At 37.9% G+C, this 15,828-nt stretch overlaps 1 protein-coding gene across 3 annotated transcripts in view; it reads right to left on the bottom strand.

Moving 5' to 3' along the window:
* Positions 1-215: 215 nt before the first annotated feature.
* Positions 216-15,828, bottom strand: part of DNAAF9 (dynein axonemal assembly factor 9) — an 80,031-nt gene continuing 64,418 nt past the window's right edge. For all 3 annotated transcript variants that reach the window (XM_072861233.1, XM_072861235.1, XM_072861234.1), the window contains 8 exons: positions 11,888-12,023; positions 11,442-11,528; positions 10,218-10,324; positions 9,424-9,498; positions 9,059-9,261; positions 7,258-7,323; positions 6,514-6,607; positions 216-4,931 (listed from right to left, as the gene is read on the bottom strand). In XM_072861233.1, the coding sequence (XP_072717334.1) occupies positions 4,819-4,931; positions 6,514-6,607; positions 7,258-7,323; positions 9,059-9,261; positions 9,424-9,498; positions 10,218-10,324; positions 11,442-11,528; positions 11,888-12,023 (881 nt within the window). In that variant the 3' untranslated portion in view covers positions 216-4,818. The remainder of the gene's footprint in view (positions 4,932-6,513; positions 6,608-7,257; positions 7,324-9,058; positions 9,262-9,423; positions 9,499-10,217; positions 10,325-11,441; positions 11,529-11,887; positions 12,024-15,828) is intronic.

Below are 15,828 nucleotides of genomic sequence, written 5' to 3'. Positions count from 1 at the left end.
TTTTAAATTTTACCCAATTAGAAGCCCAAGCAAGAAGGTCTAAACCTTCTTAAAAAATAACCAATTTCCTTAAGTCTTTACATTTTCATTTGAATATAGACTAGTCACCTTTCTGCCAGTTTAGAAAACTAAAAAATTTTAAAAGAAAACTGCTCCATGCTTAAAAATTCAAGTTTAGGAAACAGCGAGTTTATTAAAGAAGCCAAAGACAGACAGCAGATGGATACTGTTTATTGGTTCTTTCCATCACATCTGAGTTACAGGTGTAAAAGTCACACAAACTGCAGGTATAAACATGTAAAACAATACAAAAATAAATGGAAAGGTAATTTTATATTTACTGAATCAAGTTGTGTAATAAATACAATAGGCTAAAAGCTTCAATCACACAATTCAGTTTAACTGAAGTTACAGTAGTGTTTGTAAATACAAGTTTTTAACTTAAAGTTGCAAATATTAAAGCATTGAGAACTAGTATAAAAGTGAATTTTGGCACATTGTAAAGTGAGAAGTGTTACATTAGCTGACCGTTGTGTAAAAATGAAGCAATTTCTCACTAGCTTTCTGAGGTACATTTTTAAACAATCTAAAATTAGATCAACAATGCAGTTCTAACGACTCACAGCTTACAATTCACTATACTAGTTACAATTTTTCCCTTTTAAGAATACCAAAGTATTCCAGAGCTTAAATCTGTGCAAATTCAGAAAAGTTTCAATTAAAAAAAAAAATAATAATAAAAACTTATTAGGGAACTTTTACATGCAACTTAAATCCTCCCTGCAATCAGTTTTGTTAATTGCAAAGTGTAAAATTGGACTAATACCAAATTGCACAGCTTAATATAAAATACTCCGAGATTGCAGCGCAGTTCAAGTTGCAAATGTTCCTCTCCTAAGTTTATCACATTTTTCTCCCTATAACTTCAGTAACTTCTGATCACACTCATTCTCGGTGAGGAAAAAAAACCACCACCACAAGCTGCTAACATGGAGGTCAGCAAAGCATGTAAACCCCTTGAGGACTCTCAGCACTTCTTCACAATATCAGAAATGCCTGGACACAAAGTTACTGTTACCAATTTTCAAAATACAGTAAAAGATAAAGGAACAGTGTAATGGCACTTTTTCGGTATCCAAACATTTGTGGTTTAGAAATGGTGCTTTTTTTTTTTTTAGTTTTACAGTAGCTAAAAAAATTTTCAAAACTAGATCCTTAGAAGTATCTCAATCCTCCCCTCGACTTCAAAAGAGTGAGGAAACCAGATTACCCTTCAGCTGGGGCTTGATACAGTATAAACATCTCTGACCAGAGTACAAAAGTTATGCTCTTCTCCTAAAAAAGTGCTGCTGATTGTTAGAAGTAACTCCAAAATAATCAGCAACTGCTATTAAACTATCAGCAGCATCAGGCATTTACACATTTTAGTCCTCAAAGAGTTTTCTTTTAAACAGTTTAACCATTTGTGCTAATATTCTTCACTAGGTTAATTTTAAGTCCTTTCACCAAAACCGTTTTTCCTTTAAAAAAAAAAAGAGGGTGCAAGCAATACAACCCATGACATCCATTTATTTTATGCTTCCATGAATAAATGGTGTCATCTGCAAGGCACTACTATGTTTAAAGGATATCATTGTCACAGTTTCACTATTTCGGTATTTTTTTCTGTTTTAAAGTCACAGTTAAAAACTAAAAAAAAAATATTGAGGTAATCAAATTATTTCAATACCAAAATATATTAATTGAAATAGTACCAGTATGGTGAAAGGTCTTTATAATACACAGCTATTACCATATAGCATGCAGTACAGTATGTAAGTATACTAGGCCTTTGTTCTGAGCTCTTCTGCTTCAGTTTTTAAGGAACAGCTCAATTTGCACAGTAGCACGCCAATTTTGAATACTTACTTCCTTTTTGTTCACAGGGCATCTCACTTGTAATTACAACTCGCTACGCCAACCCCAGATGAATTAGCCCCATCAACATTTATTTTCGAGAGCTGCACAAATTGGAGTTCTTAAAAAGAGTTCAGCAGAGCAAAATAAGCTACAGTATCTTCATCTATCGTTCAATCAATTGCACTTAAACCTACTCTGTTATTGACTTAAAAGTTGAGACAAAGCATCAACGACGTGCCTGCTATCCCAACCACGGGTATTTCTTCTGACATTACATAGTCATATCACTAGTCTAGAAATATGGCTTTGCAGATTAGATAACTCGTACTGAAAAGGAGCACACTGGGTTTACACTAAGTTTATTGGCAAAGAACTATAATTTGTTAAGAATTTTCTAATGCCCCTTTTTATTGCAGTGTTAAGACCAGAATTTTGTACTCTAATAATCCTGGTCTGATAAATAGTTTCATGCAACCAACTGTACTTAGTTTGTAAACACCCGCTAGCCCCCCAAATCCACTGCTAGCTACGTTTACTCTACCAGGCACTACAGTATATTAAGACTAAAGTATAGCCATGCATAGATAAACTCACGAGCCTTATCATGATGCTCTATACTTGTAATACAGGTTACCCCAGAAAGCCTAGAAACACAAACTAATCGCTGGCTTTTATTGTACTTTAACAGGATACAAGTAGTTTATAAAGTCTCGTGGTGTGCAAAAAAAAATAATTCTTAAATTCAGACAGCTTTTTAAACCTAGTAGGAAAGCTAGTAACGAAACCTTATCAACATCTATATCCCAATCCGCAGCACCTGGAATTCCATCTCTGCACTGTATAAGCACCACAGCACAGGCACCGAGCCAGCTAGTAGCAATGTGTACTGAAAGTCTACCTAAAAGGTGTTTCAGTTTTTAACAGGCTTATTGAAATTTCAGCTATTTCAGATTCCAAAGGTAAAAAATATATTTCTTAAGTGAGGCATAAAACTGTATGTAGCCTTAAGTTTGATGGCACGAGTTAAACCTCACTTTCCTGCCACAGAAAGAGACTGCATGGACATGTTATAAGTATTTTAAGTGTACTTTAAGAAATTATTCATTCAATTTCTTACTGCATTACATACATCTGACCAAAAAGAAAAGTTGCAGCTATATTAAAAGATTGAGCTGTTCCTAAGGCAAAGGAATATGAAAATAAAAAATTCTTCCTGGACTGTTTTCACTTGACTAAATTCTGAACACACAGCATACTACGATAATCTGCTTATTCAAATAAGCTTCAATAATTACCTTTAAGTAGCTGCTAGGGTACCTTATAATCTTTCAGTTGAAGATCTATGAAGTCTCACTTAAAATTGTACTAAATTAAGTTAAAGGACAAGTTGCCAGAATTCCTATTATGATATAATTTAGTAACTGTAAAGGTTTTGTTGCAAGTACTTAAAATCTGGTGTATCAGTTTAGTGAAATGTTATGGCGTGCAAATTCTTCTGAAAGCTTCACAAACAAGTTATTTCATATTTCAAGTATATCTTTTGATATTTTTCACCTTTGGAAAAAAGTCATTTTCATGAAAAGGAATTCTTTAGCTAAAGAATCTCCCTCTTCTCTTGCTTTGCTTAGTTTTTAGTACTAAGAAATCCTTCAGAGATCATCTTTTAAGCAACAGCAAGCTGCAGATTACCGCCATTCATGTCATATATTTTCTAGAACACCAATAACAACACTAGGAAGAAAGCAAGATATCTCCACTTATCTCGTTTCACCCTGAAATGTATAAACATCTTTTCTTTAGAAAAGTCAAAATTTCAGCTGCAGATTCAAACTGTGCAGAGGTTATGAGACACGCTGTCCCCTCAGAAAAAAAGGAGATGCCTAAGTGTTCCCCGTTTCTCACTTTGGGAACACCCTAACAGCAGTAGGATTAGGTACTCTTCCGAGGTTTTTAGTTGTTCCCCCATTTCTCGCTTTGGGAACACCCTGACAGCAGTAGGATTAGGTACTCTTCCAAGTTTTTGAAATGTTCCCCCATTTCTCGCTTTGGGAACACCCTAACAGCAGTAGGATTAGGTACTCTTCCGAGTTTTTCAAGTGTTCCCCCATTTCTCGCTTTGGGAACACCCTAACAGCTGTAGCATTAGGTACTCTTCCGAGTTTTTTAATTATTCCCCCATTTCTCGCTTTGGGAACACCCTAACAGCTGTAGGATTATGTAGTCTTCCAAGTTTTTTAAATTATTCCCCCATTTCTCGCTTTGGGAACACCCTAACAGCTGTAGGGTTAGGTACTCTTCCAAGTTTTTCAAGTGTTCCCCCATTTCTCGCTTTGGGAACACCTTAACAGCTGTAGCATTAGGTACTCTTCCGAGTTTTTTAATTGTTCCCCCATTTCTCGCTTTGGGAACACCCTAACAGCTGTAGGATTAGGTACTCTTCCGAGTTTTTGAAATGTTCCCCCATTTCTCGCTTTAGGAACATCCCCCAATCCCACATACTGAAGTACACCACTGCTCATCAATGCTCCTGTGCAACAAGTTTCAAGGGACATCCAGAGATTCAAGTGGTTTGATTATCTGCACAACGGACCAATTCTATGATTACATTCTGACCTACTAGGAAATACAGTTTTGCTTCTTTTCTTCTTTTAAATAAGTTTCCACTACTAGCCAGAGATTCCAGGTGATGCTTTTTACAGTCTGGAATTAAGGTGAAGTGGAAGGAAGGAAGCAAACCTGACAGTACAAAGAGCTAAGCAGTTACCATATTAAAATGCCAACCTTACAGGAATGATCTCTTAGTTTTAAAAGGAGTGCTGAAAACTGACATTTCGCTTAATTTTCTAGTTAACCAGCAAGGACAACAGCATTTTTGGTTACTGACAGTAGGTGGTTCAGAAACGCGCAGAACGCACGTGCTTATGTCTTCTGCTCAAAGAGATCATGGTACTCTTGTTCTTCTAGTTCTCTGTTGTACTTCTCTATTTCCCTGTTGGCTTCTTCCAAGTAATCGTTCATGAATTGGTCCATTACTGATTTTGGAAAACTAAGGAAACGTATTTGTGCAAATAGTGTTCATTAGAAAAGAACGTACAGGTTTGAAGGATGTGCCAGTTGAGGGACACCGACTGAGAGCAGAAATTCAATATATTACCTTCCAGGAGTCCCGCCGTCAGACCTAACCACAACTACTCTGTGTTACTGGGGAATAAAGAAGTTGCACAATAGACATTTCCCAATCCTAAGGAAGAATATAAGAACAGCAAAACTACAGCAGGTTTGCAGGTGTTTACAGCTATTTTGGTTAAGTGGAAGTCTAAAAAAACCCAACCAACCAACCAACCAAAACACCTCTGCCCAAAATTCAAATCATCCACAAGCGGTTAACCAGTGCCTGTATCTTTTATTGCCAAACACAAAGATGGTGGTGTAGTAAAGGTCCAGTGAATACTGAAGTTCAAGTTTGCTGTTCGGCTATTTTGTGCCAGTATACTATAACTAGGAGCTTACCCTGCAGACAGAAGTCTGCTGGTTTAAAATTTTAAACTTGTCCCATAGGGCATAGAAAATAACTGTTTGTTCTTATTCCAAAACAGAATCACAGAACCCACTTTATGTAAAGTGGGATTTTTTTGTAAAGTTTGTCAAAGTTAAAGTGAAAAGTAAACTGGGAATATAAAACGAAATTTGAAATTTCAGTAATAAAATAAAGACAAAAGCAGTAGAAAGTTATGGAACAAGAAAGAAGAACAGAAATTACTCTAGCATTTCTTGCCAGAGACAAAAATATGATCAGGTTTAAAAAATAAAAATAATTTCTGGAAAGAAATCCAGAGGACCCTACTCCAGCTACAGTTCATTTTCTGCAACTGATACCAAACAAGACCAGCAAGGACAGTGCATTTACACATGTGTATATGCCACAATTTTATAAGTAAATCACACTGCTTGCTAAGTTGAAGTAGTTTTAAAATAAGGTTTTACTTGCCTAAGTAAGTTTAAAAAGTGATTACAAAAAATGCACCTCCACACCTAATTCTGAACACCCTGTTCATATTACTGCATTGCATCCAATAAGGTTTTTCTCATACTGAGTTACAAAATGAGAGCAATCATTTAACGTCAGCTTCACCGCAAAGATATGTGGCAGAAAAAAGGATACTGTAGTAAAACCTAAAACAACCCTGATTGTTTTTACTTGAGTGTGTGCACGCACATGCATGCACACAAAATTATATTCATTTGGAAGTTTTATCAGTCATGACCAGGCATTAAGCAATATTACAGCACTATTTGGTTTGAAAAATATTTCTTTGATAAGCTGTGGTCCATAAATTACTCTCTGCGTGAGCTCACATACAGTTTTGGGATTGTTTTGTTGGTTCTATTCTGCGTCTTAGATCATACCTCTGAAAAAGTGTTTTAATAGTAAGCTTTAAATAGCAAGTAACCATGCATAGATTTAAGGAACAAAACTCTTCACTTCATATTACTACCTGCAAATCTAACTGGCTCTTCACCATAACATCTGCTTTGACAGTCTACATTTCAGATTTGCATCGTCTGTTGCCTACCTAAAACCTTCACCAAAACAACCCACATTTTAAAGGATACATGGATGGTAATCCATTTTGTCACCAAAAAAATTCACAAATTGAGTCCCGTTGTAAAAATAACCAGCTGGAAGCGGATCCAAGTGGCGTTTCACCTACATTAGGAAAGAATATACTGTACATTAAACATTTAAAACTCAAAATTGCTTAGAGACAGTCCTAACAAACTCAAATAGATAAAAGAAAAACTCCTTCTGCTGAACTCAGCAGCCAGGGAAGAAGGTAAAGCTCCTGGCTATAGAGGAGCACTCTGAAAAGCCAGCATGACAAATGACATCCATATAGACTAGGGAAGTTAGGTACAGCAACACTAACTATAGCCATGCCAAACTTTTAGGAACCCAACTCCAAAGATAGCACTTACAACCTAAAGGCAGTTGCTGAGGGCAGGGTTAGGCATTTGGGATCCTAATTTGCAAGTGACAACCTGCACAGGACAGAGCAGGGAGAAAAGATGGGGAAAGACCATTACGGTAACCAAAAGCGTACGCTTGTCCAACATCTTACACCTCCCCCTACTTTTCAGAGCTAACTGGAAGCCCTGAGATAACACCAAGATTTATATCTCAAATCCCTCCTGGACAGCCTGAATTGTGTTTCAAGGATATAAAAAGACAGTAAGTGCTGCAATAATTTAGTGCTCAGCACACTTGTTATGACAAGTATGGGAGATGCTCTATCATACAAATGGATATTTAAGAAAATCAGCCAGAAGAAGGAGTTGCTATTAATTGCTTCTACTTACGTGAATGTTCTTTATTTCCTGAAGGGTTAGCATTCCTCTGGTTTTCAGGGCTTTCCTCTGAGGTTTCTGTATGAAGAATGAGACCCCAGTTATATACCTACTGAGTGACAATGTGATATTACCATTTAGTTACATTAAGAAAAAACTCAAACCTACAGAAAAGTAAGTTTTTTCTTGGAAATGTGGGTAAAGGCAGTGAAATCTATGATCACATACTATCATGCTCGAGCCCAGCACAGAAATACTCCTTTTAGAAGCATGTATTTTAAAAATTAATTTCTAGACAGAATTATTCAATTATAGTAAGGCACTCACAACTATGTTCTGAAAACAAAAGTGAAAATTAAGTGATCTTACATAAGGCATCGTTAGAGATGACAAATCTAAAAGGATTTTAGATTTTAAATAATACAGTTTTAATACAGCTCTACTACAAAAAAAGAATAAAAAACTGGTACATGAACAGAAAAAGTCTCGGTTTTAGTCTGAAAAGTTTTATAATTCATTTCTTTCATGCAGGAACTCTGAGAACTATCTGAAACCCTTAATTAGCCATGACTAGTGAGACTGTACAAAGACTATTTGTAGTCTTGAACTGCTCAAAGAGGAAGCACTTCACACTTGAGATACTATTTTAATTTTATGAAAACTTGGAACTTAAAATTAAATGCTATTCCATAGAGTGCTTTCTTACGTATCGAGAGCATGTCTCCATATATTACCCATGTGATATATACAGAGCATGAGATGTCATCACAGAAAATGTATACTACCCTGAAGTAACACAATCTGCTAGGAGAACAGGGGTGAGAACCTGAAGATCCTTAGAAACAGCTCCAACAATGGTCTGCAGGAAACTTTTTTCCCTTCCTACACAACTTTTTAGAGATACTATGCACATCCTAAGCCATAAAGAAGTAACCATGAGTATTTTTAACTAACAGCTGTTCCAAAATGGGCATCACAAAAGGGCACAGTTGGAACTATAGGCTCAGGTTCCAACTAGGGTGCTAAAATATGCAATGTGTATGGCTGAACAGTTTCTGTCCAAGTGTATTTCTGAATCAAACCTCAAGACTCACTTCCTAAGACCTTAATGTGCAGCCTGGCAAAAGTAATACCTGCTGGTATTAGTTGTGTAGCAGTGAACCATCTTGGCCTGCAGTCCTGGTCAGGTCATGCCAGTCACTGAGTGAAGTCAGCAAGACACCAGAAATGCAAAATGTGCCTTCTAGGCTTCTTACAATGTGCATATTCCCTGTTCCCTACTCCAACTTCTATTGCATAGGTACGTTAGCCATGCAGAAATACATGAAGTCTTACATAGCTGCACACTTGACAAATTAAGCAAGACAAAAATGAAAAAAAACCTATACCCTCCATTTCAGTGGATTACTTCCAAGGAGGTTTAATTTAGTGAATCAAAACAACTTTTCAGCCTTGCAGTGTTCAGGTACTTCAAGAAGATTTATTTCATACTACACTTTAGCTTTTGGCAATCATGTCTCAGCTAAATCATCTTGTGTTTATTCTGGACATATTCCATTTGCTCAAGCGTTCAAAAGCAGACCAATCCATGAATATGCTGTAGCAGATATTAAAACAATGCACAAATTACAATACACATTTGCAAACTGTTAATCCTCTGTCTGAAGTATATTTAAACACTGGAATGCTAGTACCTTGGTAGAAGAAAAAGGAGATGAAAACTTTTTTTTTTTGAGACACTCAGATTTCTCCTTTTGTTGTTAAGAAATGCCAAAACAGATCACACTGAACAGAAGTAAACATGCCCACAAACCTGTTTTGCAGTTTCTCTGAGCCAGTCTTTTATATCCTCTTCCTTAAGAGAGCAGCCAATGAACACAAGAAAGCACTCCTGTTGACTGCTGCAATCTCTGTTATCACTTCTTGAATCAGGAGGAGTTGGCCCCTCCTGAACAGGCACGAGGCTTAGTGAATTAGATGATGTGTTGTGACAGACTTCAATTACTTTATCAGAATCTAACAAGGAGAAGACAGAAGAAAGAAATGTCTTGATAATTGCTAATCTAATTTAACATCAACACATTGGTGTAGACAGAATACAGTACATAAAAAAGTTTTCAAATATATATACATGCAGTGCAATCACAAGACAACACACAAGTAGTAATCTGCCCTTACCTGAAAACTTAACTTTGCCCATGATGTGATAAATGTTTCCAGAAAAAGGACTTGGCTTGAGCAATGACTTAATCGCTGTTTGAAACAGAAGACAAACAGATTACCTCACTTATTTTTCTTCTCCTTGGTGTAGCTTTTGGTTAGACCTATGCTACAGGTCTCTAGTCCACATCCTAGTGCTTCAGGGGAAAAAGCTGCAGTGTCCCCCGGAGCCCCACTACATAACATTTCTATGTGTTCTCATTTCTTTGCTATGGGGTAGGTGGGAAATAACATGTGTTTGGCATAATGAACGCTTACAGTGTGTGTGGAAAGTAAAATGGTGCTCCTTAACACTGTTTTGCTAAGGAAAGAAGGAAAGGCATGATTATATATCTGCTCTAGTAGCCTAACACAGAGTCGAGCCTATTTTCTGAGCCTATTTTCTAGTAACTACAAAGAATTATTCGGCATACAAAGTAGAAGCTGATGCTCACTTATAAACTTTTATTTCAACACTACTAAATAAAATTAAACAGAAAATAAAAAGCAAACGTATAAAGATAAGTGTGTCAGCCTCCAGAAACCAAAAATTAAATTAGATTTTAATCTGAACAAAACCATGGGCCAGTTTTCCAGAGCAGGCACTAAAGAAGATAATTTACTGTACTTTAAGGAAGGAAAGCTGAATTTTCAATTAAAGGTTTACTTCAGCAGTAATCAAATAACTGTGCTACCTCAGTGCCTGCCTTCCCCTCTATTCCTCAGTATTTCAAACTTGGATTTAAGTCAAGTCAGGCAAAGTTCATTTGTACCTTTACATTTGGTCACAAATCGTGTTTTTTCTAGAGGACGATTAAACCATACACAGATCTGAACCATTGGAGGGAAGACAGACCCAGCTCCATATTTCCCTTCATACCTTAAGACAAAAACAAACACACACCTTCAATACACAGAACACACGCACACTCGTGCTTTTCATCTAACAAACTTCTTAAAAGGAGCATCTATTATTTTACCACAGGTAAGCCTTGCTCATAGGAAGAAAAATGCTAAGCTTTCTTCTCTAAGACATCCACGAAAATGTGCTATTAACAGCATTAGGTTGTTCAAAGCGCTCAGGACTCCTTTCGATGCTCTTCCTGCTCTGCAATTTTTTTCTTACATACTATCTACATACTGTTCTTGCATACTTTCATCTAATAGATTAACAGTTGTCCACAAGTTTTAAATGCTTTCTTTTCCTGCTTTCTCTCTCCCTCTTTGGCTCCATGCAATCCACAAGCAGCTCTGACATGCCAAGCTTTGTACCAGTTTACTTTAGGAGCATTACTTGCATCCAATTTAGAGCAAGAATTATGAATAAAAAGATATACATGCATACAGGACTGGCAAGGTATGGTAAATAAACTGTGCTTCCAGCGCTATAAACCTAACTAGAAAACAGTCACCCAGGAGTTATAATGGCTGACAGGTTTACATTTTCTGCCCAGTAGGTGCAGCACAGATAACTGGAACAAGATGTCTAAAGAACCCTGAACCATGAAAAATATCCCTCAGTATTAAATGGAAAGCTTGGTACCATGTATTATTGTGCCCTTAGCCTCTGCCAAGACTGTCAGTAAGGTTGCTGGTTTTTATGAATAATTGTTCTGCTAATAGCTAGACTGACATAGCAAGTTCATTCCAGTAAGGCTGAATAGCTGTCAGAATGAAATTACTCTAGTCATTATTGACCTCACCCATCCCAATCCTTCCCAGCTTATTCCCAGAGGGTTCTTTTCTATTCTTCTGAAAAGCAACAGTAATCTTGCCATTGATTTAAATGGTGTCCAGAAAGGATCTTTTCCCCCCATAAAAGGACAGCAATCGTGTATCTACTAAGAGTACTCATCAGCTCTCTTTTAAAAATGATTTACAAAGCTATTGCCTGTTCCAAATGAGTAGTCTTGAAAAATTATAAATTAAGTTAGTGAGACTTTTTAATCTTCAAGTTAATTAAAAAATAGTTTTAATTTCTCAGTCTAGATACTTGCCAGCCAGGATACATTAAATACCGAGCTCTCATCATCTGAGGATTTGAAAAACTGCTTTCTGAGAGAATTAATTCAATATCCTCATTCCTATAAAGAGACAAAGATGAAGATTTTTAATTTTATAAGTTCAATAATACGGCCACTATCTGTATGCTACTTACATAAAACAGAACGTGTTAGTCACAGTAAAATTAAGAGTATTTTTCCCTTAGTATGACAGGAACAGTACCATAAATCAGTCTGCAAACAAAAACATAAATTTCCTAATCCCTATATTTATATGACCATAAATGTAAAGGGAAGATGCCTTTCGCATGAGAAGCAAATAAGAAAAACCTGCATCTCCTTTGTATGAGTTACCACAGTAAAACAAGAGAATACAAGTTTCTAAGTGCATGTGTCCCATCTGCCAAAAGTGACAAATACTGGATAGTGATTAACGTTACCTAGTTACAACTCCATTTTCTGCCAAGATGAATGAAACAGCAGGATTTGCCGCTCGGATAAGGCTCTGCAGCTGTATAAGGAGTGGATGCTTCTGCTCTGTAGCATGACTTGTGAAAACCACGTTACTCACTAGTCCTGTGTATGGAAATCAGAGGATAGTTTACAGAAGTCAGGTATGCAACGGTGCTAATAAACAATTAAGTAATATACCAGCCGTTCTTCTCTTATTTTCCTTCCACCTCACTACATTAACATTACTAAGGGGGAAAAAAAAAACAAACCACCAAACAACAAAGACAAACAAGCAAGGAACTTCTCATCTCTTGCCTGCCCAGCAAAAACTCAGAAGCCCATCTAACCTCACACACGAACACTGTGGAATAACCAAATGCAGAATTATAGTTAACTATTTATTTTGCAACTGCATCTAGAGTGCAGCCAGCTCAGAAGCCCGTTCTGTCACAACCCGTAGACATGCAGGAATGATACCTCCTGAAGGAGACAGCCCTTTTCAGTCACTGGAATGACTCAAGGGGAAAGAGGCAGGATGTTGTAATCTGTGGCTTCTTATGATTCAGTGAAAACAATCTTACAAAAAAAATTTAAAAATTTAAAAACATGAACCTACCAGTACAGTGCCAGTCACTGAAGATGACTCGACTAATGAGGAAGGCCTGCTTTGCCAAAACCCAGCTATACCAGGTCAAGACATTTTTCTTTCAATTAGTCCGTGTAACAGAAGCAATTTAGACTCAATTAATCAAAAGAATCAATTACTTAGAAGAATAAATTCATATGAGAATCAATTTGAGAAGGACTAGTTTAATAAAACACACTAATGTTTAAAGCCTTTTGGCAAATTCAATATGTAGAAAAATAGGCTGAACAGCTAAAAAAAAAGAAATCAGTATTTTGGACTGTGACAGTTGCCACTTCCAAAAGCAAGAGAAGGGTTTGGGTTTTTTTTTTTTGGTCTCCATTTTTAAAGACCGACCCTGAAATGGTATTCAGACAGCAAGTCTGAACCCAAAATGCATCAAAAATGATAACAGAGAAAAACAACAGGATGGTTTTTTTGTCCCAAGCCCCAATTCCCAAAAAGACTCAGCTGTGTCACCAGAAAAGCAATTCCTTTTTCAGACTTAACAGTATCCCTTCACTTTGCACCTAGTGCCACCAATTTCATTGAAGAAATGGTTACTCTTCCTAAGCAAAAACTTTCCAAGATTTGAAGATGGCAACACAGTCTTCATGTTATACCTGCTGTCTTGCCAGGTATAAGACAAGTTTCCTGTTAAATGAGAACCAACTGCTGCTACTACAGGCTGCCCAGGGAAGTGGTAGAGTCCCCATCCCTGGAGGTATTTAAAAGATGTGTAGATGTGGTGCTTAGGGACATGGTTTAGTGGTGGACTTGGCAGTGTTAGGTTAACGGTTGGAACTGATGACTGTAAAGGTCTTTTCCAACCTAAACGATTCTATGATTCTACTGCAGATGCCTCTGAAGGCAATCAGAAATAACACACCAACAATCACAGCCATCAAGCCTTGGGCACTGGAAGGCATCTCATTAAGGAAAAAATGCAAGATGACTTATTGCAGTTATCATACAACTAATTTCAGTTACAGGATCTCTGCTTTCCAGTTATATCAAGAAGGCATTACATGAGAATGAATTTCAGCCCAGTTCCTCAAAGGGGTTGCAGCACCAACTCTTCCTGACTCCCTAGGATGTCAATATTGTCCAAAATGTGTAAGGAATGCTATCCTTTGCTCAAGACGTGCAGCTCATTTCAGACACTTTCCTGTAACTACAGGTACAGTGTAAGACAGAACAATAAACTCTTGACTTTCCATGAATGATTGAACCAGGATGCATTTCCCCCACCCCCAACTCATCACTAAGTAAAGCAGAATATGTAACAAAGCTCACACCATGAACTGCTGCCTACAGTTATTCCTGATCTTTACAGAAGTCTTTAAAGTACACTAATCCTTGCAGAGGCTTCCTTACACAGTCATTTCTATACCAAATTTTTCTGGGCTACTTACATTATACCATATGCTTCCAGTCACTGTTACTTGCATCACTGACCCTTTCAAGTTAGAATTTTAATAATAGCCCAAGCAAATTTCCATCATTAGTATTTCTCTTTTTTTAATTCCCCACAGAAGTTTCTGCTCCAATTTCAGAAACATCTAAGTTTTCTCCAATATACAGTTGCTCTTGAGAGAGACAGGGCGGGGAGAAGAACAGCAAGCACGCTTAGAAATTTAAGTCACACGCACGCTTGAAATTATTATGTAGATCATGCAATTAAGATGAAAAGTATGAATAAGCTAATCAACAACCACCACACTGTGGGTGTGCTATGCACGCAGTGGGTTTTTTTCTTAATATCCCCAAACTTGATATTGATTTAAAAGTCAAGTTTAATTAAAAACATAGTTATACTTTCTGTGAAGTTGGCACACAACAATAAAAAGGCTGTATAACACAAATGCTACAAAACATATATTCCAGGTAGAAGCACTATGCCTTGGAGAGAATAGGCAATTGTCAAGGACTAAGCTGGTAAAGCTTAAAGAAAGAGATTCAAGGAATAAAATATCTAGCAAATCAGAAACCTATGCATCTTTCCTCACGCTCCTCACCCATACTCTTTCTCCATCACTCCCCACTTCATTTTCGCTTGTCTAAGGGGAACAGCTTTTGGGCACTAGCTGTCATTCTTGCTTGTAAACTCCCACACAACCTTGGAAGTAACAGAAGACTGCTCAGAGCCTGGGGAATCTGCAAGCTTTGGCTCTGCACACATCTATGCATAAATCTTGTAGGTGCCAGTATCCCACAAAAACTGGCCCCGGGTTAGCAGGCAACAGTCCATGATATCGAACTGACCAACACATAGGGTAATCCAGAAGAAAAATAGCTTTCCGAGGACTGGAAGATGCCTACATAGCTTTAGTAACAAATAATTTTGACCTTTTCTATTTAAATTGTCACTGCCATCTCGGTTTCTACTGCATTTTGAAGACCACCCAGTTTTGTTTAATTCCTTATGTGTAAATAAGGAATAATCTAAAGATGAAAACTCATCTTTCTTTAGATGAAGCTCATCTACAGAAAAAAATCTTTGCAGTCTGGGGAACAGTATGTTCAATGGAAGCAGTAAAGAAACAGGAGGCACAGATTAAAAATACATATGCTTTACAAAAATAATGGATCCTCTTTGCTCCCAAATGTACAATCGGCCCAAAGAGTAGCAGTGAATGGAGTTTATTCCAGTTAGCAGCCAGTCACAAGTGGTGTTCCCCAGGGCTCTGTGTTGGGGCCAGTTCTGTTTAAGATCTTTATAAATTATCTGGATGAGGGGATCGAGTGCACCCTCAGTAAGTTTGCAGATGACACCATTTGGGCAGGAGTGTTGATCTGCTTGAGGGTAGGAAGGCTCTGCAGAGGGACCTGGACAGGCTGGATCGATGGGCTGAGGTCAATTGTATGAGGTTTAACAAGGCCAAGTGCTGGGTCCTGCACTTGGGCCACAGCAACCCCATGCAACGCTACAGGCTTGGGGAAGAGTGGCTGGAAAGGTGCCTGGTGGAAAAGGACCTGGGAGTATTGGCTGACAGCCACTGAATATGAGCCAGCAGTGTGACCAGGTGGCCAAGAAAGCCAATGGCATCCTGGCTTGTATTAGCAATAGTGTGGCCAGCAGGAGTAGGGCAGTGATCGTGCCCCTGTACTGGGCACTGGTGAGGCCGCACCTCGAATGCTGTGTTCAGTGTTGGGCCCCTCACTCCAAGAGAGACATGGAGGGGCTGGAGCGTGTCCAGAGAAGGGCAACGGAGCTGGGGAAGGGTCTGGAGCACAAGGCTGATGGGGAGCGGCTGAGGGACCTGGGGTTGTTTAGCCTGGAGAAAAGGGGGCTGAGGGGAG

The sequence above is a fragment of the Ciconia boyciana genome, chromosome 5, assembly GCF_034638445.1.
Source record: "Ciconia boyciana chromosome 5, ASM3463844v1, whole genome shotgun sequence".
NCBI classification, from domain to species: Eukaryota; Metazoa; Chordata; class Aves; order Ciconiiformes; family Ciconiidae; genus Ciconia; species Ciconia boyciana.
Note: the sequence above shows the minus strand (reverse complement) of the source record. Positions and strands in the feature narration are given on the sequence as shown.